The 23,835-nt window shown below is 41.7% G+C and overlaps 3 protein-coding genes across 3 annotated transcripts; all 3 read left to right on the top strand.

The window, feature by feature from the left end:
* Positions 1 to 11,848: 11,848 nt before the first annotated feature.
* Positions 11,849 to 12,229, top strand: LOC126661795 (uncharacterized). The gene has a single exon (XM_050355662.1). The coding sequence runs from the start codon at positions 11,849 to 11,851 to the stop codon at positions 12,227 to 12,229; it is 381 nt and encodes a 126-aa protein (XP_050211619.1).
* A 9,144-nt stretch (positions 12,230 to 21,373) lies between these two features.
* On the top strand, positions 21,374 to 22,301 carry LOC126661794 (uncharacterized). The gene is made up of 2 exons (XM_050355660.1): positions 21,374 to 21,703; positions 21,783 to 22,301. The coding sequence occupies exons 1-2, from the start codon at positions 21,374 to 21,376 to the stop codon at positions 22,299 to 22,301; spliced, it is 849 nt and encodes a 282-aa protein (XP_050211617.1).
* Positions 22,302 to 22,939: 638 nt separating this feature from the next.
* Positions 22,940 to 23,500, top strand: LOC126661793 (uncharacterized). The gene has a single exon (XM_050355659.1). It carries the CDS (start codon positions 22,940 to 22,942, stop codon positions 23,498 to 23,500), a length of 561 nt encoding a protein of 186 aa, XP_050211616.1.
* Positions 23,501 to 23,835: the final 335 nt, after the last annotated feature.

Raw genomic sequence — 23,835 nt, 5'->3', positions numbered from 1 at the left:
GATCACCGGTACCAATATGAGTCTTAGATGTCTGAATGTTGATTATGTTTCAATTGGAGGCCTTTATAATTATGTTTTTGAAATGGAAAGGAGGATTATGTATGGTAAGTAGATCTAGTTGTTAGCAAACAGTTTACATGTTTTGTATACTCTAATATACTATTTTATTTGAATAAATCTTTAATTGGAAAACTGTGTTGGAATAACCATTTGTATGTTGTACCAGTTAATTGTATTTGAGCTGGTTTAAGCCGGTATGTGGTTTATGAATGAATCAGAGCAATGCATGAGACATGCAATATTTGAGTAAAACGGTGATTTCCAAAAGTTTTAAGCAATGATTTTCAAAAAACGATTATAACGTTTATGGATATATGTAGACACCTATTTTTCAGACTAGTAAAAAATTGACCATAATCAAACACATAGGGCCCTAGGAGACATTTTAAACACTTCATGGTACTATAAATGACTTTTAGGCATGTTTCCATAGCTATCAAGTTTTAATACGGGATTTATCCCTTTTCATGTAGTTTTTCCTAATCCTAACTCTATTGTTAATTATCTCATTAAGCATTAATTATTAATAAAAAAAGTAGAATAGAATTTAACTTAAACCTAACCCTAGAAACCCTATGTCAAACTAACAACTATAAATGCAGTTTTTAGTCAACTCAGCAAAGGACATGAAATTTAACTAAAAATCAAAGACTAAAAAAAGACACGAACCGTAGGTAGAAAGCCTAATCTTGCCGCCATCCTCTACACACATACAAAAATTAGTGAACTTTAGTCCTTAGAACGAAGCTAGAACGTTCTAATCAATAAAGTACGAGTTGTACGCGTAGATTCAAAGCTGGATTCCACATCCAATTCGCCAATAAACGAGCCAAGAACCGAGAACAAAACTTTTGAGGACCCTTAAATATTCTCTGTCACTGTTATGTCATGTTAATTGCAATTGTTGAATTTTTGAAAATTAGGATTTATATTAGCTTATTTATTGATTTTTGCCATATTTGCTAAATTTGGTGTTGTTGATAAAATTTCTTTTCAAACCGGAAAATAGTATTTTAATAGTTTATTTTAATACACCTTGTATACCAACATCCAGATTTGTGTTGATTACAATGCCTAGACTTCATGCTAGGGTATTTTGTGCTTATTTACCTCAAATTGTTCTTGCTTAATTTGTCACGATACTAGCTGTTAAGTGTCTTAATTTGAGTTGAAACACTTTAAAATAACCCCAATACATGTTATTTGCAATCTAGTTCTTTTTCATGCGTTTTGTAAGTGTTTTTGCATGAAACCCCGAGCCAAAATGAAGAAAAGACAAAGCTGCTACCCCTGAGGACGAGCCGCCGCCGCAAAGGACCGGCGACGCTGTAATAATACACTGTCGGCGCCGGCAGTGCACAGTGCCACCGCCGGCACTTTGAGTAGCGCCGTCTTCTGCTTCTGGCCTCCTCCGAACCCGATTCAAGATCTTCCCAGATCTTACCTCTTTTTCGTGGCGTCGTCTTCTGCTTCGATCCGACCTCTTTTTCGTGTTTCCCGTTTTGTTTGTGCTCGGAATTAGGCTCAGCTTAAATCCAGATGTATTGTTTTAGTTGTAAGACGTGTTTGTTATATTTAATGGGAATGTCTTTCTGTTTTTCTGGCCTCGAAGATCAATTAGTAATCTGTCCAGTCAACCTAGCCTTGAAGCCTAGATCCACCGGACAAGCAACTTCGAGACTTGATTCTAAGTCCATCCAAACTTGGAAACGACCCTGGTTCAAACTGACAAACTTTTATCGACGAGTAGGACAACTTCCATGTTTTGTCTAAGAACTAGTTTTGACCACATCAACGGTCAAAATGCATCGAGTACCATATACTCTTGTCTACATGTTTTAAAAGTATCTCTACCCTTGTATGTATATCAACTGCCCATATGTATGCTTGTAATGTTTAAACGCTCTCCAAAAGAATGATCCAATCCAGTATTAACATGATAAAGGACTAATCACATTAATTAGCTAAATTAAATCAAAACCAACAAATCACCTAGAAATCATAGGACTGCCATGAAAAAGAAGTTAAAGGATGTATAGGCATTCAAGATGACTAATGATTAAATCAATCAAATCTAGAAACCCGGTTTTAGGCTTTATGCATGTAATCAATCTAGACCAGCTAGCCCTTTAATATTTGTTAGAAACTTCTAAGGTTTAGATGAATGTGTAGGAGTATTTGCTACTTCCCGGAATTGAGTCATATGGGCGTCTAAATTGGGTCCCCTTACTGCTTTCATACGTGTTTAAATTCCCGCAAATTTATACCATAAACTACATGAATGGCGAGATGAGATAGTAAACATCTAGTAAAAGCAAACGTAACTGATAAGCCAAGTACAAGAGTTTCAATAAATTATCCCCGAACTCAGTCTTTTGGTCCGGCGTACGATAATCTCAACCATAAGCAAGTGAGGTTATCCGGTCAGTATAAAAGGCATTCCTAGCTAAGCTATATGGCGACTCCATATTTTCTTAAACCCATACCGGAATAGAGTCTTGCCATAAGCCTAGACGAGCGGCCCCTGATCCTTACTCCGCTTACAATGGCGACTCCACTGAGGACATTTCAAATCAATTGTTTTTCAAACATAAAACATAAAGACGTTTTCAGAATTGTTTTCAAAAATAGTTGACATGGACACAACCGCACGACTTACAACTTATCAGTGTCAGGACCCAAATTCATGAGCCGCGACTAGTGCTAGGAAATGGGAGTGGTAGCTTCAAAACCCTTAGCAAGCCTGAAAACACGTATAAATGTTTTGCAAATTAAAACGTTTTTCCTATAATAAACATTATCAAAATACATATGACCCATTTTCGAATACATATCAGAGTTAAAATGCTAATACATATGAATAGTCAACCAATTCTAAACTACTGTAGACTTCTAGACAGAAAACTTTCTTTGTGTCTTGTATGAAATACTTCCGACAATTTAAAAATTCAAATCATATCTTACTCTACCTGTAAAATGGGAGGGACAACGAGGTCAATATAAATTTGAGTGAGTTCACTAAATCACATCAATATTACATAAAGGGTGAGAACAATGAAAACCTTCTTTATGTAGAAAATACATTTTCAAACATAGTTCATATGTTCTTAATTACTCTCATATTTCATGTATGTTACATAAACTAATCATTTATGTTATATACGTACGTAAAACCTTTTATTTAATATTTGTTATAATTTTGATGTCTTTCTTTTCTCATTTCGTTTCTCGATTACGATCATATCTCTTACCGATTCGATTAAAGCTTAGTTATTTGTCCCAAGTCCCGGGATAGTTCAATCGAGTTAACTGGGGAGATACAGGTCCCGAGATAGTTCACCGAGTTAACCTTGTATCTCGATTAATGTTGTCCCGAGATAGTTCACCGAGTTAACTAGCATTAATCGTTATGCAGTCTCGAGATAGTTCACCGAGTTAACTAGAATTAATGATAATTCACAGACTTAAATTCACATCAGTCGATTTAAAGGGGATTCATTTCTTATTCGATATTGTTGTTCATTATGAGCAGTTGATGCATTATCGTTCATATTTTACATTTATCGAGTTAATGTTTGTTAATGATTTATGTATGTCATATTTTGTTTTTTTGATACTTTATGGACCATGACATGCACAATAAAATCTAAGAATGCACATTTAAATACACACACATATAAGGTATTTATTATGTTTAATAGTACATATCAGAATGTACTATGTTTCCTTATTCGTATACTATCGATACTCGTATATCGTTCAATCTTCGATTTCATATCATATTACTTTACCCTTCCCCGAAATTTAAGAATACATGTTCTTTTCATTTATTATGTTATTTAACAAAATAACTATCTATAATAATCAATCGTTTTCAAAACATATACACGTAATACTTTTCAAATCATACATTCAATCATATAATATATTCATATACCCTTTCGTATATTAAAATACTAGGCTTTATGAATATCGACGAGTAATTAAAGTGTACTCACTAATTGTTATCCATATACTTTAAATGAGCTAAGCGTTTATGTAATACCTCGTATGTTTGAAATTGCCAAAGTAGGCAACATGTCCGATTTAAAATAAGTAAAGCAGCCGGAAAAGAGATTATCGGAATAATTAATAAAACAGAAGACATTGAAAATTTATAAGAAAATTTTCAATATTAAAATTCAATAAAGGAAATGGAATTATACTCAAAAAGAAAAATATGGAAAAGTGGATAAAAGTTCACTTAAGCTCGAAATTGGAAAATAAGGCTTTAATTCTCGGAAAATATAAATTAAATAGATTATTGACAGAAATTGGTATTTATGAAATAATATCGAATAATTGGATATCGGTATTTGTTAAAGCAAAATTTGAAAGGAAAAATTGAGAAAAAAATACATTTTAGCTCAAAATGGGATTTGAGTGTTTTTTACCGATAATTAGTGAAATTAATTATCGGAATATGAAATAATAAGATAGCGGAATAGTATTATTTATTTGGATGTAAATAATAAGGAATTTATCGAGTTCGAACGATTAAGCGATAGACAGACTAAATTGGACGAAAAAAAAGTTACAAATCAAAGTTTATGGAGGTGGAAATGTTAGGAATCAAATGAGAAATTTACCATAAATATATAAGGCCAAAAATTTGATTTTCAAATCATAATTTAAGATATCAAATTTCAGCTCTCAACTCTATCATCTTCTTCTTTAGGGTGTTAAGGTACAAAAATTTCAAAACACCATAACTTCCTCATCTTAACTCGGTTTTGATTGATTCTCGCGGCTACGAAAAGAAGAGGACGATAGCTACGAATTGACCTAAAAAAATAAAGGTAAGGATCAGTATTGTGGTTAGAGAAAATCATAGAAAAACGGCACAAAGGAGATAGGGCTAATTATAGATTTGATTACTATAAAAAAATATTATAATAATTGAAAAAATAAAGCTAATAAGAGATCAATTTAAATAATATAATACATAAAAGAAGGATTAGCATTTTGTTAAACTTGAAGCACTATCTACCGTAGTACTATTAAAGTTAGCATTGGGCCAATTAGAAGTTTAATTGCTATCTAAAGTTTAAAGCTAATAAAAGTTAATTGAGAGTTAAAGAACTATTAACAAATCATAGAAAAACGGCAGAATGAATATAGGGGCAATTAGAAGTTTAATATTTTTAATAGTTTAAAGTTAATAAAAATTAGTTAACAGTTAAAGTACTGTAAGAAAAGCATACCAAAACGGCAAAAAGGAGATAAGGGAAATTAGAAGTTTAAATACTATCAAAAAATATTACCCAACTATAATTTTAATTTAAATATGTTTACACCGGCCCAAAAATATTTTGGATCAGAGCATCGCACGGGTTTACGAAGGGAATTAAGCCCAATTGAAAGCTTTTTTCTGATTAGCTTTAATTGTTATTAGGAATTTGCAACTCATTAGGAGTGTCTCTTTAGGAATATTAGTTATTATTAGATTAGGAGACTTGATTTTGTAGAGCTGTATATAGCTCGGAGCTTCATTATTTTTGTATCAACAAATCAATCAATCAAAAACCAAGCCCAGTGCTTTTTATCCCGCACTCTCCGGATTGTTTTTAACTTAGGAGTAGTTTCGTTATTAATCTCGCCTGATTTTATTAACTCCCGGATTATTATCATTTAGATTACGTGGTTAAGATTTTTAACCAAAGAAGCTCTGCGAATATCTTCACAAGTTTGTTAAAACATCAAACCTCAAACCGATCCTAATTATAAATTCAAAAATTCGAGTCTGGATAATTTCTAGGCGAACCTCTTTTGGCGACTCAACTGGGGAAATCAGTTTATGGTTCTCACAAAAGCAGACTTTAGGGACTATTCCAGACACGCTCGGTCTATACGCCGACAACAAGTGCAGCAAGGCAGCGGAGTGGACGAGTTTGATTCGGATATATCAGAAATCATGGCCAAAGACAAGTAGCAGGTTAATCAATCAAGCAAAGGGCCGAATCCTCCGGTCACTGATGGAAACCTCCCGTCAGACAAGAATGATGATGTGACCGATGATTCTATGCCTACTCACACCAGCTTCCTCCATCTTGCCCTTACGTATCACAGGCCGACGTCTCGGCTATGAGGGGCGAGATTGCCCAAGAGAACAAACAGATGTTTGATAGTGCAATGCATCAGATGTCAGAGGTGATGGAAAATATCATGTCCGATCAGGAATCAGTCCAAAGGCAGACCCATAATAATTTGGATGGCCTCAGCAAGGCGATGGAGAACTTGGGCAGACTCTTTTCCGGGTAATCTGTTGCCGAACAGAGTTACAGGAGTGCCGAAGAAAACCAAACACCTAGTCGTTTCGGATATCTGGGTAGTTTGGCCGAACAGATGCAGCAACCTAGTAAGTTGAGGTATACTTACGGGTCAGTCAAGCTCTTGACTAGACAAGAAGCCGAATCGGCAGAAAGAGCCAATCACTAGGGGGCAAGTACATCAGCTCCCCAAGGGGAATCCAGACCACAAGGGGTTGCATCTGGGGCCAACACCCAGGAATTCAATATGGGCGAAAGTCCGGCCATAAAAGGAGGCGAGCCGAACATATATGATCAGGGGCAACTCTTGAACATGCTGGAAAAGTTCGGAGTAGACTTGAAATCGATGCCTCGCCCTTCGTATATGAAGCCTTATCAAGATTGGATCGACAAATTTTACCCTTTCCCAAGGGGTACAAGGTTCTGAATTTAGCCTCTTTACTGGAGAAGAGCGAGGACAATCGACAGTTGAGCACGTCGCTCGTTTCTCGGCCCAGTGCGGCGAAGCAGCTGCGCATGACTTCTGGAAACTCAAGCTGTTTGAGGCCGATTGCGTCCCAATGGTGGTTAGAGGGATGAGCTTCGCCATGGGGGAAAATTTTGAAGGGCGCCGATTTCGGGACTTATTTGAATTGACGAATAGGGTGACGAGCTATGAAAGGCTTCTCCAGGAAAAAGAGCAGAGCCAAGGAGCTTCCAAAGGTACTTACTACAAGGACCAGTTGGACATAGCGGTGATTTCGGATAGTGAGGATAGCGGCTTGGAGGACGAAATAAACATGGGCGAATTTTTGGCCACCAAGCCATTGGAATATTCGGCCCTGAGAAAACCGGGTTTCGTCAAGAAGAATAAAACCGTGGTAGTACAGAAGGAATATTCCTTCGACCTGACCAAAGCCGATGAAATCTTTGATGCCTTGTTTAAGGATAGACATATCGCCTTAGTGAAGGTCACATGATCCCACCACCAGAAGAAATGGTCGAAAAAGATTACTGTAAATATCACAACTCTTGGGGCACAGTACGAACAACTGTGTAAACTTCAAGAACATGATCAAGAAGGCGATTAATGAGGGAAAGCTCTTGTTCCCTGCTAAGAAGGAGGCCGAAGCAAAATACGTGTCCATCAATACAGTTCGCCCTCATTTTGACAGCGTCTTGGAACAAGGGCAGATCCATAGCAGGTGAAGCCCCAGAAAACCCAAGCTCAAGGTAGAGATGGATGGGTCTAAGTGGCGAGCATAAAAGGGGCGAACTAAACAATAAAAGAGGAAACGTAACAGTTCGCCCCTAGCAGAAATTACATGTCCATCTTGCAGTACTTGTTTTACTACCAAGAGGGTCGAGAAAGTAAGAGAACACCCCAAGACATTCAAGCCCAAGTCGTCTACTGAGCAGTGGCAGAAGCATCAGCCACAACGGGAGTCTAAGACAACCGTGTTCAAAAGGATTTTTAGGCCAATGGAGGAGACCCCTCGTTTGACGAAAACCCAAAAAGGCGAATGAAGAGGTTGAGGCAGGAGTCAAGGGCTAATCATGGCGCAGCCAAATCGACCATCCGTATACAGAACCGATAGACAATCAAGCCTGAACGGGTAAATAGACCTATGGCTGAGAGATTGGGGAATAGGGCACAAATTGAAAAGGATGTTGCCGAGCCATACGAGCACAGAAAAACAAAAGTACAGAAAATATGGGTTCCAAAGAAAGTGGTTGAAAGCGAAGGGGCGATTGGCATGACCCACGAGACAGAAGTCCCAAAGAAGCCTGACACAGAGGATGATAAATGGCGATCTTAGAAGGATATCCTCATCTCCCATCGGGATGGTAAACTGAAGGCGAAGGTACCCAGAAACCGAGAAGTAGTCGTCTCGCACAAGAAAAGGGTACTTAAGGCATGGGTTCCGGTTGTCAGAGACGAGTTCGGGGTGAAAGTGGTTACACTCCCTAATTCCGATAGAAGTAAGCAAGGGCGAAACGCGACCCTGCAAGGTGATGTGATCGTCCTAAAGGACGATAGTGCCGATAGCACGACTTTGGTATCACTTAGTAAACTCCCGACGAGAATGACTCGTCATATTCGGCCATTATATATCAAGGCCGATTTAAATGGAGTGATAGTGAATAGGGTGCTGATTGATAACGATGCTCAAAAAGCTCAGCATAAACCGGGATCGATTGGACCCAACTGACGTTTACATGACAAATTTTCCTGGAGGCGAAACGCCGGCCGAGGGGTATATCACTCTCCGAATCAAAGTTGGGCGAGTAGAGACAAAAGAAGGTTTCTTTGTAGTCAATGCCCGAAGAATTTACAACATATTGCTCGGTCGAGATTGGATACACTCTAACATGTGCATACCATCCACTATGCATCAAATGTTATTCATTTGGCGATAAGATAGTGAGGCCGAGGTTGTACAGGGCGACCCTAATCCTTTCGGCAAAGACCATAATGTGCTAGAGGCACATTTGTATGACGAAGAGGTCAGAAACATACAATCTCTCAGCTCTAATGGAAGACAAGTGTACCTCGCTTGTTAGATAATTCGGATCGCCCAGTATCGATTACCCTTGGGGGAAACGACCGATCCACTATCACCAATCCTTTAAAATGATAGTACACCATAATGAGATAAGGGAGAAAATCAGGCAACTCGCCTACGAGGTTGCATCCGCCGAATGCATTTATGGGGATCAGGAGTAAGATCCTACTGGGACATTAAAAATTGAGGACTTGCAGCTCGCAACAGGCAAAATGGAGGATGACCTTGCCAAAGTACAAGACGAACTGATGGAGATAAACTTGGGTTCAATCGGATCGCCCAGGCCAATATATGTCAATGCTGGCCTCCGCAGAGAGTTCAAGGCACTACTGATCGCTCTCCTTGTAGAGTATCAGGAATGTTTCGACTGGTCATACGACAAAATGCCAGGATTGGACCCGAAGATTGTAGAGCATATGCTTCCGTTAAAAAGCGGTTTCAGACTATATCAGCAACCACCTAGGCGCATGTCAAGAGAGGTGGACGCCCTTATCCAAGATGCGATCAGGAGGTTGGAAGATGCTAAATTTATCCAAGAAGCGCAATACACCGAATGGCTTTCCAATATTGTCCCGGTAATGAAAAAGAACGGAAAGTTGAGGGTTTGTGTGGACTTTCGGAACCTCAAACTGGATACTCCCATAGATGAATACCTATGCCAGTGGCCGATATGCTAATAGACCGGGCACCAGGGCACACGGTGCTCAGTTTCCTCGATGCGCACTCAGGGTACAACCAAGTACCGATCAGCAAAGAAGACGTGTCCAAGACAGCATCCCGATGCCCAGGGCCGATCGGAGTTACAAATGGGTTGTTATGCCTTTTGGCCTAAAGAATACTGGTGCCACCTATCAAAGGGCGATGAACAAGATGTTTAGGGGGTTAGATTGTCTTGAAGTATACATTTATGATGTTGTAGTCAAGTCAAACACCGAGGAAGTGCACCCGTCCGACTTACGAAAAGGGTTCAATCATATAAGGACTAACGGGCTAAAAATGATCCCACTCAAATGTGCGTTTGGAGTTTGGGCTGGAAACTTCTTGGGTTTCTTGGTTCACCAGCGGGGAGTAGAGATAGATAAAAACAAGGCCAAGGCAATCATCAATGCTGAACCACCAAAAACCAAGAAGCATCTTCAGAGGTCAAATAAACTTTCTCAGGCGTTTTATTGCAAATACAGCAGGGCGACTCCGCAGTTGGAGTGCCTTACTTAGAGGAAAAGAGGTTGATCAGTTCGTCTGGACGAGCGAACAGCAAAAAGTGTTCGATGAGTTGAAGGTATACCTGGCAAAACCTCCGGTCATGACTCCTCCCAAGCCGAATAAGCCTCGGTTGTTTTATCTATCGGTTGCACAGGAATCTTTGGGATGTATGCTCGCCCAAGAAGATGAAAGGGTCGAAAGAGAGGTTTACTATCAGAGTCGCGGTTTGACTGATACAGAAATCCGCTATACTGACATAGAGAAGATGTGCCTTTGTTTACACCTCACTTGCTGCAAGCTCCAATACTACATGTTGCCAGTCGTGGTCTATGTTTTGTCGCAGACCAATATCATTAAGTATATCTTGTCAAAGCCGTACTTAAGAAATCGGATTGGGAAATGGGCGATTGCTATGTTAGAATTTACCCTGGTATACGTTCCTCAAAGAGCTGTAAAAGGACAAGTCCTGGCCGACTTTTTGAGTGATCACCCAGGTATCGCCCTTAAGAAAGAAACAGTTAGTTGTGTCGACATAACAACGTAGAGAATGTGGTTTGACGGTTCTAGAACCAGCCAGGGGGCAGGAGCAGGAGTGCATATTGTAACTCCCATGGAAGCCTCTTACCGAGTATCATTTGCACTCAACTTCAAATGTACCAACAATCAAGAAGAATATGAAGCTCTAATATTCGGCCTCGAGATATTGGCCGAACTGGGGGCAACAGTGATCCACGTATGGGGGGGTTCTTTGTCGGTCATCAAGCAAGTAATATGAGAATATAAGTGCGAGTCCGAGCTCCTGGTGAGGTACTGCAACAAGGCGAAGCATTTAATAGAAGGTTTCCAGGATGCGTGATTGGAGTACACGGAAAGAGCTGACAATTTCCTCGCCAATGATTTAGCTCAGCATGGCAGTGGCTATAAGGTAACCCAAGATTGAAGGACTGAACTTCTCAAATAATTCGAAAAACCAGATCAAACGAATAGAAGATTTAGAACCTAAGCCCTGAACTACATTGTCCTTGCTGGCGAGCTGTAAAAAAAGGTTTTAAAGGTTTACTTTTTAGGTGCATCGGCCCTAAAGAAGCAATGTTAGCAATGGCCGAAGTACATGAAGGAATAACAGGCGCTCATCAGGCGGGGCTGAGAATGAGATGGTTGATCCATAAGTACGGCTTCTATTGGCCAAAGATGGAACAAGACTGCATCAAATATGCGAAGGGATGTGAAGCTTGTCAAAAATGTGGAACGATACAACATGTACCCGCCGAAGAACTTCATTCCATTATCAAGCCATGGTCATTTCGACGACGGGCAGTTGATCTCATAGGGAAAATATATCCTAGTTCATCAGATGGCCATAGCTTTGTTATAATCGCCACATGTTACTTCACCAAATGGGTCGAGGCAAAGCCATTGAAATCGCCTACACAAGAAGCTGTGATCAAGTTCTTTAAAGAACATATCGTACATCGGCATGGGTTGCCTGAGTCAATAACCACCGATCAAGGGACGATGTTCACGGGGGGTGATATGGTGGAATGGGCTTCTCAAATAAAGATCAAAATGTTACACTCGACCCCATTCTACGAACAAGCCAACGGACAGGCCGGGGCACCTAATAAGGCCATCAAACTCATCGTCAGAAAATGATTGAGGAAAACCCAAGACAATGGCACATCTTCCTATCAGAAGTTGTTTGGGCGAATAAAACCAGTGGAGTTGTCTATTATGTCTACTTGCCGCCAGTATCATAATAAATTGTCTAGAGAAGATTATTTCAAGAAGATTGTGATAGAATCCCTTGATTTGGATGAAGAAAGATTAACAGCATTAGACCATCTTGAGGGTCAGAAGAGAAAGGGTGAACGAGCATACAATAAGCGAGTGAAACCGAAATCGTTTGTCGTGGGCGATTTGGTGTGGAAAGCGAGTTTGCCCATTGGTCACAAGGATAGGCGATTTGGAAAATGGAGTCCGAATTGGGAGGGACCATTTATCGTGACTACTAAGCTAACTGGTGGTGCTTATGTCTTGGAAAATATTGACGGTGAAGAACATGAGAGGGCGATTAACGGTCAGTTCTTAAAGAAATATGTTCCTAGATGCTAGGAGAACATAGGCCGGCGTTTATTTGGAACTGACGAGGAGTAATTCGCTCACTAGACAACTATCGGGCATGTCTGACCGACAAGTGGTTTCGCTAAGGCCGATATATGTAATTTTAAAGATATATGTTGTGTATTCGGCCATAACTTGTTACAATTGAGTTTTTTCATCGGGTTCTCCATTTTTTTCAATTTGTTAATATTAAATTTTTTTGTTTAATTATGATCTTTAAGCTAAAACAATTCAATTATTATCAGACTTTTGGACCGATAAAAATAAACAGCAAGGAATAAAAAAATACAAATAATAGACCAAAATTCGGCCACATGGCCGATAAAAATTTAGCAAATGATCATAATAATGGACAATATCAAAGGATACAGCCATCAAGCCGACCAAAACATGTCAAAATATTCGGGTGTTGATAAGAGATTAAAACTTAATCTGATTACAAAAGATATCTAAAAATGGCTAAAGCAGCCGCCCAACTCGCTGCGAATGGAGTTGTACTCTTTGCGAGCCCCTTCAATTTTTGGCTTTACCGTGGCAATGCTTCCCTTCAGAGTGCTCCGATATGTCTTGATCTTTAGGCCTTCAAGCATATCTTTGTCCATAGAATCCTCCAAATCGCCAATGCTTTTCTCCTCAGTTTCCAACTCAAGCTTCATGGCAGCAATTTGATCAGACAGCTCTTTAGCTCGAGACCGGCGATTTGTCAGGGTAGAAACTGCCGATTTCACATTAGTCTTTAAAGATTCCAGCTTTTCCTTAGCTTCAGTGTCTTGGCGAAGTAATCGATCATGTTCATTCTTGATCAGCACCGATCATCACGGATTTTTTGAAAAGCTAGAAGCGACGCCGACAGTTTCTCCATTGCCGACCAGGCTGCATCGCTAAGAATCTCTGCAGGAGCGTCGTCCAGGGCAGTTGCTGACATTTTAGTTTCTCAACATTTTCACTTGATTTGAACAAGGCGATGCCTTCTTTCTTCATCAGTGACATCACGTCAAGGTGATCTTCTCAATTCTCAGAAGGACGACTGCTTCTCTGCAGGAGCGTCGTCCAGGGCAGTTGCTGACTTTTTAGTTTCTTAAAATTTTCACTTGATTTGAACAAGGCGATGCCTTCTTTCTTCATCAGTGCCATCACGTCAAGGTGATCATCCCAATTCTCAGAAGGCCAACTACTTGCTTTTGTCGACATCTCACCTTCTGGAAGGGCAGGGGTATCTTCATCACTATCAGAATCCAGGAAAGCAGCTACTTTCGCTGTTAGTCATCTTGATTCGCCGGAATAGTAACAAGAATCTGCCAAGTTTGGCCACAATAAAAAATCAGATGCCAGACAACTCCAAGTGACAAATGAAAACAAATTAAAATACCTTTGTAGTAGTCCCGGCTGCAATTCTTGAAGGCAAATTAATCAGATCCGAACCCAACGGCGAATGAAGCTGGGGCAACGGAGAAAAGATTAACATCTGAGGAATGGTAGGTGTTATGTCAGATGGGGTCTTTTGAGAAAACCGAGACTGTTGGAGCGAGAGGCCCTCATCACCAATTTGCTCATCGCATGTTTGAGTATCGCCCCTTGAAAACGAGTGAGCACTCTTTGAAGATTGAGCCGATAAGAGTTTAGTTGGAGTAGGGTCGAACAGACGGGATTCTGGCTGTTCATCGCCATCAGTGTCAAAAACATCATCCTTTTTCCATCTCGGTACGCCGACTAAATAAGGAGAGAAAGCGAGAAGTTAGCACAGGAATCTTAAAGGAACTTAAGAAACAAAAAGATGCGTTTTGTTTACCTGGTATTCTAGTGTAACCGTTTTAGACCAATTCGGTTATCGCCTCGACATCAGAAGGACATCTAATGCCAGTATAGGCTACACCTTCACTAGTTATGTTCGGCTTAGTTTTCTTAATTCTTTTCTTAGGCATTTTTATGGGGGTTTCGGTGGACATATTGCACTTGGGGAATGGTGGACTCTTATACTTAAACTTAGGGCGAATATGGGCTAAATAAATTTCTTAGGTTAAGTGTTTTCATATTTTTCCTTCCAAATCTTTTCATTTTTTCATTATATTTAGTCCTAGCTATTCGCCTATGGCGTTGCATTTTAAGATTCATCCCAGGGCGATTAAGTGGGTCATATTTAAATTTGTAAAAGCGTTCAAACTTGGCTATTTCGTAGAGATGAAAAAGGTTACCTTCGAATTTGGAACGTTTCGTTGCCTACAAATGAAATAGGTCGGCATGAGTAGGGTTTCTCGATAACGGAGTCAATGAAAAATTATGAAGAGCGAGGATTTCTTTTGGAGGAAGGTCGAAATAGGACTCTACGACTGAAGCCCACCAGCTTTCGTATTCAGAGGTACAGTTTGAAGACACAGAGGGGCGAGAGATTTCAGAAATGGGTGGAAGGTAGGCTCTGTTTAGGCAAATTATGAATTGGAGGTCTGGGTAATTTTTCATTGAAGGTCTGTAGGTCCCGTGGTTATTGACGGAGATCAATAAAGGACAGGAAATTCCTTGATTATGGCCGAATTGACGGGCAACGTAGTTAGGGCAGAACTCCTCTATGCTACTACGATTATATTTTAGACCGGCAATCAGGTTACAAGACTTCAAGGCACTGCCCCAGTATTGGGCACCAAGTTTTAGCTGGGGATCGGCCTTTGCATCTTTTGTATCGTCACTATCCCATCCGAGAAAGACCCAGGAAGGTGGATATATCAGGAACAAGATTAGGCAGAACAATTTGGAAGCTCTGACAGAGTTGGTAAAAACTTCCAAGACATCCAGTATATGGGAGAGGCGAGTACCAGCCGAAATTAGTTGATACCCGCATAGCTCGGCCTTGATATGAGGGCTGACTTGGAAAAGCTCCGGGAAGTAAAGTGGGAGCCATAATTGTAAGACCCATAGAGGGCCACTGGGACATTGAAAAACCCGAATGGCGCCATAAGGGGCGATTTCATTAACCCCTATGTACAAATGAGCAAGCATAAACTCCCCAAGGTTGCATCTTCGCCCTTCGCCAAGAGCGGCAGCGAGCGTGAAGCAGTCAGTAGTGACTCTAAAGGAAGAAGTGCAGAGGACGAATTTCGCCACGAAGAAGGCGAGGAATGCAATGTGTTCTCTGATGTCAGATTATAATGTTCTTCGCCCATGAATAGTTTGACGAATGGACCGTAGCTTCTCTGAGCTTTAGTCAACTTGATAGATGGGATGTCCGCTTCCAAATTGGGAGAAATACGTTCACCGATGACTGGAATGTTGAGAATAGTCGCCATGTCCAGGAGGGTAACGGTCATAACGCCGAACTTGAAACAGAAACAGTTGATAGCGCTCGACCAAAAAAGAGAAGTACCCATGATGTAATGCTTTGCTATGGGTCGGCTCGCCTTGCATAGGCCGATCATGTCATATATACCAATATCTTTCCATAACTGACCAAAGTGTGGTTTCAGTCTATTCACCCAGTCTTGATACCCTTTATGTTCAGTCGGCCAGCTCCTGAACATGGTGTTTACCCAGATGGAGGATTGGTGGGGAAGAGAAAAGCGTGGTGGGACTTCTTCATGAAAGGGAGTGGTAATCTCGCACAAGTGACTAGGAGAAACAAGGATGGGGCCGACACACTCTTGGTTGTCACCGGCTTTGATTATTATCTGAAAATCAGTGTTCGGTGCAGCGGTGCGAGTCTCAGCAATCTTTTTGGTGCCTTGAGCAATAGCATCATTGGGAGCAGCCATGGTAACTGCAAAAGAAAGAACACCCTGGTTAGGCGAAATAAAAATCAGGGGGCGAATAAAAGATAAAAGGCGAGTGCTTACCAGGAGAATTGCAGAGAGCTTAAGATTGCTGAAGAGATAGAAAGTCTTCAAAATTGCAGAGAAATTAGGTAATAAACAAATGACTTGCTATTTTTCTTAAAAGTGCAAAATTGGTGGAAGCCGAAAAGTTCATGGCGTTAGTACGTGTCATCGTGGGAAACAGCTGGAGATGACGTGGCACTAGAGGGGGTACCGAACTGCTTATAACCGTGCACCTCTTTAAATTTTGATAGACCAAGATCTGGGCCAGAGGAGGTGGACCCAGTAGCATTGGATATGGGCCTTAGAAGGGAACAAGACCAAAAAGAGTATTTCAGGCTTGTTAGGGGCATTGTTTACACCGGCCCAAAAATATTATGGGTCAGAGCATCGCATAGGCTTACGAAGGGAATTAAGACCAATTGAAAGACTTTTTCAGATTAGCTTTGCTTTTATTGTTATTAGGAATTTGCAACTCATTAGGAGTGTCTCTTTAGGAATATTAGTTATAATTAGATTAGGAAACTTGATTTTGTAGAGCTGTATGTAGCTCAGAGCTTCATTATTTTTGTATGAACAAATCAATCAATCAAAAACCAAGCACAGTGCTTTTTATCCCGCACTCTCCGGATTGTTTTTAACTTAGGAGTAGTTTCGGTATTAATCTCGCCTGAGTTTATTAACTCCCGGATTATTATCATTTAGATTACGTGGTTAAGTATTTTTAACCAAAGAAGCCCTGCGAATATCTTCACAAGTTCGTTAAAACATCAAACCTCAAACCGATCCCAATTATAAATTCAAAAATTCAAGTCCTTATAATTTCTAGGCGACTCCACTGGGGAAATCAGTTTATGGTTAGCACAAAACCGGACTTTAAGGACGATTGCAGACACGCTCGGTCTATACGCCGACAACAAGGGAAGCAAGGGAGCGGAGTGGACGAGTTTGATTCGGATATATCAGAAATCATGGCCAAAAATAAGCAGCAGGTTAATCAGTCAGGCAAAGGGCCGAATCCTCCGGTCACTGATGGAAACCTCCCGTCGGACAGGAATGATGATGTGACCAATGATTCTATGGACTACTCACGCCAGCTTTCTCCATCTCGCCCTTCCGTATCACAGGCCGACTTCTCGGCTATGAGGGGCGAGATTGCCCAAGAGAACAAACAGATGTTTGATAGTGCGATGCATCAGATGTCAGAGGTGATGGAAAATATCATGTCCGATCAGGCATCAGTCAAAAGGTAGATCCAGAATAATTTGGATGGCCTCAGCAAGGCGATGGAGAACTTGGGCATACTCTTTTCCGGGTAATCTGTTGCCGAACAGAGTTACAGGAGGGCCGAAGAAAACCAAACACCTAGTCGTTTCGGATATCCGGGTAGTTCGGCCAAACAGATGCAGCAACCTAGTAAGTTGAGGTATACTTACGGGTCAGTCAAGCTCTTGACTAGACAAGAAGCCGAATCGGCAGGAAGAGCCGATCACTTGGGGGCAAGTACATCAGCTCCCCAAGGGGAATCCAGACCACAAGGGTTGCATCTGGGGCCAACACCCAGGAATTCAATATGGGCAAAAGTCCTGCCATAAAAGGAGGCGAACCGAACATATATGATCAGGGGCAACTCTTGAACATGCTGGAAAAGCTCGGAGTAGACTTGAAATCGATTCCTCGCCGTTCGTATATGAAGTCTTATCCAGATTGGATCGACAAATTGTACCCTTTCCCAAGGGATACAAGGTTCTTGAATTTAGCCTCTTTTCTGGAGAAGAGCGAGGACAATCGACAGTTGAGCACGTCGCTCGTTTCTCGGCCCAGTGCGGCGAAGAAGCTGCGCATGACTTCTGGAAACTCAGGCTGTTCGCAAGCTCGTTGACAAAAATAGCTTTAACCTGGTACTCGAGGTTAACGCCGAATTTGATTGAGACCTCGAAAGATATGGAAATCCTATTCCACGAGGAATTTTACAGGGCACCTCCTGATGTCACCCTCGCTGATTTAGCTCGTATCTCACAGCTACCAAGTGAATCTGCAGAGAAATACATCGGCCGATTCAGAATCTGAGAACAACGTGTTCAACAAAGATGTCTGAGGCCGATTGCGTCCCCATGGTGGTTAGAGGGATGAGCTTCGCCATGAGGGAACATTTCGAAGGGCACCGATTCCAGGACATATTTGAATTGACGAATAGGGCGACGAGCTATGAAAGGCTTCTCTAGGAAAAAGAGCAGAGGCGAGGAGCTTCCAAAGGTACTTACTACAAGGACCAGTTGGACATAGCGGTGATTTCGGATAGTGAGGATAGCGGCTCGGAGGACGAAATAAACATGGCCTAATTTTTGGCCACCAAGCCATTGGAATGTTCGGCCCTAAGAAAACCGGGTTTCGTCAAGAAGAATAAACCGCGGTAGTACAAAGGGAATATTCCTTCGACCTGACCAAAGCCGACGAAATCTTTGATGCATTGTTTAAGGATGGACAAATTGCCCTTAGTGAAGGCCACGTGATCCAACCACCAGAAGAAATGGTCAAAAAGGATTACTGTAAATATCACAACTCTTGGGGCACTGTACGAACAACTGTGTAAACTTCAGGAACGTGATCGAGAAGGCGATAAATGAGGGAAAGCTCTTGTTCCCTACTAAGAAGGAGGCTGAAGCAAAATACGTGTCCATCAATACAGTTCGCCCTCATTTTGACAGCGTCTTGGAACAAGGACAGATCTAGAGCAGGTGAAGCACCAGAAAACCCAACCTCAAGGTAGAGACGGATGGGTCTAAGTGGCGAGCAGAAAAGAGGCGACCTAAACAACAAAAGAGGAAACATAACAGTTTGCCCCTAGCAGAAATTACATGTCCATCTTGCAGTACTTGTTTTGCTACCAAGAGGGCTGAGAAAGTAAGAGAACACCCTAAGACATTCAAGCCCAAGTCGCCTACTGAGCAGTGGCAGAAGCATCAGCCACAACGGGAGTCTAAGACAACCGTGTTCAAAAGGATTTTTTGGCCAACGGAGGAGACCCCCCGTTTGACGAAAACCCAAAAAAGGCGAATGTAGAGGTTGAGGCAGGAGTCAAGGGCTAATCATGGCGCAGCCAAATCGACCATCTCCGTACATAACCGATAGACAATCAAGCCTGAACGGGTAAACAGACGTATGCCTGAGAGATTGGGGAATAGGGCACAAATTGAAAAGGCTGCTGCCGAGCCATACGAGCATAGAACAACTAAAGTACGGAAAATATGGGTTCCAAAGAAAGTGGTTGAAAGCGAAGGGGCGATTGGCATGACCCACGAGACAGAAGTCCCAAAGGACGTCCTCGTCTCACATCGGGATGGTCAACTGAAGGCGAAGGTACCCAGAGACCGAGAAGTAGTCGTCTCGCACAAGAAAGGGGTACTTAAGGCATGGGTTCCGGTTTTAAGAGACAAGTTCGGGGTGAAAGTGGTAACACTCCCTCATTCCTACAGAAGCAGGCTAGGGAAAAAGGCGACCCTGCAAGGTGATGTGATCGTCCCAAGGGACGATAATGCTGATAGCATGGCTGTGGTATCACTTAGTAAACCCCCGATGAGAATGACTCGTCATATTCGGCCATTATATATCAAGGCCGATTTAATTGGAGTTACAGTGAACAGGGTGCTGATAGATAACGATGCTCAAAAAGCTCGGCATAAATCGGGATCAGTTGGACCCAACTGACATTTACATGACAAATTTCGCTGGAGGCGAAACGCCGGCCGAGGGGTATATCACTCTTCGAATCAAAGTTGGGCGAGTAGAGAAAAAAGAAGGTTTCTTCGTAGTCAATGCCCGAAGCAATTACAACATATTGCTCGGTCGAGATTGGATACACTCTAACATGTGCATACCATCCACTATGCATCAAATGTTATTCATCTGGCGATAAGATGGTGAGGCCGAGGTTGTATAGGGCGACCCTAATCCTTTCGGAAAAGACCATAATGTTCTAGAGGCACGTTTGTATGACGAAGAGGTCAGAAACATACAATCTCTCAGCTCTAATGGGAAGACAAGTATACCTCGCTTGTTAGTTAATTCGTATCGGTCAGTATTGATTACCCTTGGGGGAAACGGCTTATCCACTATCATCAATCCTTTAAAATGATAGTACACCGAAATGAGATAAGGGAGAAAATCAGGCAACTCGCCTACGAGGTTGCATCCGCAGAATGCATTTATGAGGATTATGAGCAAGATCCTACTGGGACATTAAAAATTGAGGACTTGCAGCTGGCAACAGGCAAAATGGAGGATGACCTCGCCCAAGTACATGACGAACTGATGGAGATAAACTTGGGTTCAATCGAATCGCCCAGGCCAATATACGTCAATGCTGGCCTCAGCGGAGAGTTCAAGGCACAGCTGATCGCTCTCCTTGTAGAGTATCAGGAATGTTTCGACTGGTCATACGACGAAATGCCAGGATTGGACCCGAAGATTGTAGAGCATATGCTTCCGTTAAAAAGCGGTTTCAGACTATATCAGCAACCACCTAGGCGCATGTCAAGAGAGGTGGACGCCCTTATCCAAGATGCGATCAGGAGGTTGGAAGATGCTAAATTTATCCGAGAAGCGCAATACACCGAATGGCTTTCCAATATTGTCCCGGTAATGAAAAAGAACGGAAAGTTGAGGGTTTGTGTGGACTTTCGGAACCTCAACCTGGATACTCCCATAGATGAATACCTATGCCAGTACATGGTGCTCAGTTTCCTCGACGCGCACTCAGGGTACAAGCAAGTACTGATCAGCAAAGAAGACGTGTCCAAGACAGCATCCCGATGACCAGGGCCGATCAGAGCTTACGAATGGGTTGTTATGCCTTTGTGCCTAAAGAATACTGGTGCCACCTATCAAAGGGCGATGAACAAGATGTTTAGGGGGTTAGATTGTCTTGAAGTATACATTTATGATGTTGTAGTCAAGTCAAACACCGAGGAAGTGCACCTAGCCGACTTACGAAAAGGGTTCGATCATATAAGGACTAACGGGCTAAAAATGAACCCACTCAAATATGCGTTCGGAGTTTCGGATGGAAACTTCTTGGGTTTCTTGGTTCACCAGCGGGGAGTAGAGATAGATAAAAACAACGCCAAGGCAATCATCAATGCTTAACCACCAAAAACCAAGAAGCATCTTCAGAGGTCAAATAAACTTTCTCAGGCGATTTATTGCAAATACAGCAGCGCGACTCCGCAGTTGGAGTGCCTTACTTAGAGGAAAAGAGACTGATCAGTTCATCTGGACGAGAGAACAACAAAAAGTGTTCGATGAGTTGAAGGTATACCTGGAAAAACCCCCGGTCATGACTCCTCCCAAGCCGAATAAGCCTCTGCTGTTTTATCTATCGGCTGCACATGAATCTTTGGGATGTATGCTCGCGCAAGAAGATGAAAGGGTCAAAAGAGAGGTTAACTATCTGAGTCGCGGTTTGACCGATACAGAAATCCGCTATACTGACATAGAGAAGATGTGCCTTTATCCATACTTCACTTGCTGCAAGCTCCGATACTACATGTTGCAAGTCGTGGTCTATGTTTTGTCCCAGACCGATATCATTAAGTATATCTTGTCAATGTCGTACTTAAGAAATCAGATTGGGAAATGGGCGATTGCTATGTCAGAATTTACCCTGGTATACGTTCCTCAAAGAGCTATAAAAAGGACAAGTCCTGGCCGACTTTTTGAGTGATCACCCAGGTATCTCCCTTAAGGAAGAAACGGTTAGTTGTGCTGACATAACCACGTGGAGAATGTGGTTTGACGGTTGTAGAACCAGCCAGGGTGCAGGAGCAGGAGTGCATATTGTATTGCCCATGGGAGCGTCTTACCGAGTATCATTTGCACTCAACTTCAAATGTACCAACAATCAAGCAGAATATGAAGCTCTAATATTAGGCCTCCAGATATTGGCCAAACTGGGGGCAACATTGATCCACGTATGGGGGGATTCTTTGTTGGTCATCAAGCAAGTAATAGGAGAATATAAGTGCAAGTTCGAGCTCCTGGTGAGGTACTGCAACAAGGCGAAGCATTTAATAGAAGGTTTCCAGGATGCGAGGTTGGAGTACACAGAAAGAGCTGACAATTTCATCGCCAATGATTTAGCTCAGCATGGCAGTGGCTATAAGGTAAACCTTGAATTTGATGCTATCGAAAGAGAATCACCGAATCTTCATAATGGGGCATCACTTTTGATGAAGAGGGGAGTTCTGTGTATCAACTGGATATAACCCAAGATTGAAGGACTGAACTTCTCAAATAATTCGAAAAACCAGATCAAACGAATAGAAGATTTAGAACCTAAGCCCTGAACTACATTGTCCTTGCTGGCGAGCTGTACAAAAAAGGTTTTAAAGGTTTACTTTTTAGGTGCATCGGCCCTAAAGAAGCAATGTTAGCAATGGCCGAAGTACATGAAGGTATAGTAGGCGCTCATCAGGCGGGGCTGAGAATGAGATGGTTGATCCATAAGTACGGCTTCTATTGGCCGAAGATGGAACAAGACTGCATCAGATATGCGAAGGGATGTGAAGCTTGTCAAAAATGTGGAACGATACAACATGTACCCGCCGAAGAACTTCATTCCATTATCAAGCCATGGCCATTTTGACGATGGGCAGTTGATCTCATAGGGAAAATATATCCTGGTTCATTAGATGGCCATACATTTGTTATAATCGCCACATGTTACTTCACCAAATGGGTCGAGGCAAAGCCATTGAAATCGCCTACACAAGAAGCTGTGATCAAGTTCTTTAAAGAACATATCATACATCGGCATGGGTTGCCTGAGTCAGTAACCACCGATCAAGGGACGATGTTCACGGGGGGTGATATGGTGTAATGGGCTTCTCAAATAAAGATCAAAATGTTACACTCGACCCCATACTACGCAAAAGCCAACGGGCAGGCCGGGGCGACTAATAAGGTCATCAAACTCATCGTTCAGAAAATGATTGAGCAAAACCCAAGACAATGGCACGTTTTCCTATCCGAAGCTGTTTGGGCGAATAGAACCAGTCAAAAGTCTGCCACAGGGACTTCACATTTTAGGATGGTGTATGGGCATGATGCGATGCTGCCAATGGAGTTGTCTGTTATGTCTACTTGCCGCCAGTATCAGAATAAATTGTCTAGAGACAATTATTTCGAGAAGATGGTGATAGAATCCCTTGATTTGGATAAAGAAAGATTAACAGCATTAGACCATCTTGAGGGTCAGAAAAGAAGGGGTGAACGAGCATACAATAAGCGAGTGAAACCGAAATCGTGTGTCGTGGGCGATTTGGTGTGGAAAGCGATTTTGCCCATTGTTCACAAGGATAGGCGATTTGAAAAATGGAGTCCGAATTGGGAGGGACCATTTATCGTGACTACTAAGCTAACTGGTGGTGCTTATTTCTTAGAAAATATTGACAGTCAGTTTTGAAAGAAATATGTTCCTACTTGCTAGGAGAACATAGACCGACGTTTATTTGGAGCTGACGAGGAGTAATTCGCTCACTAGACAGTTATCGGGCATGTCTGACCGATAAGTGGTTTCACTAAGGCCGATATATGTAATTTTAAAGATATATGTTGTGTATTCGGCCATAACTTGTTACCATTGAGTTTTTTCAACGGGTTCTCCTTTTTTTTTCAAATTTTTAATATTAATTTTTTTTGTTTAATTATGATCTTAAAGCTAAAACAATTCAATTAATATCAGACTTTTGGACCGATAAAAATAAACAACAAGGAATAAAAAAATGCAAATAATAGACC

Source organism: Mercurialis annua, linkage group LG8 (assembly GCF_937616625.2).
Source record: "Mercurialis annua linkage group LG8, ddMerAnnu1.2, whole genome shotgun sequence".
NCBI classification, from domain to species: domain Eukaryota; kingdom Viridiplantae; phylum Streptophyta; class Magnoliopsida; order Malpighiales; family Euphorbiaceae; genus Mercurialis; species Mercurialis annua.
This window is presented reverse-complemented; position numbering and strand designations above follow the sequence as displayed.

What these genes read in the sequence shown, in the direction of transcription:
- LOC126661795 (XM_050355662.1), top strand. Translation starts at nt 11,849, where the DNA reads ATGTCTACTTGCCGCCAGTATCATAATAAATTGTCTAGAGAAGATTAT.
- LOC126661794 (XM_050355660.1), top strand. Translation starts at nt 21,374, where the DNA reads ATGACTCCTCCCAAGCCGAATAAGCCTCTGCTGTTTTATCTATCGGCT. An exon ending in CTATGTCAGAATTTACCCTG is followed by an intron (nt 21,704 to 21,782) that starts GTATACGTTCCT and finishes ATCTCCCTTAAG; the next exon opens with GAAGAAACGGTTAGTTGTGC.
- LOC126661793 (XM_050355659.1), top strand. Translation starts at nt 22,940, where the DNA reads ATGTTACACTCGACCCCATACTACGCAAAAGCCAACGGGCAGGCCGGG.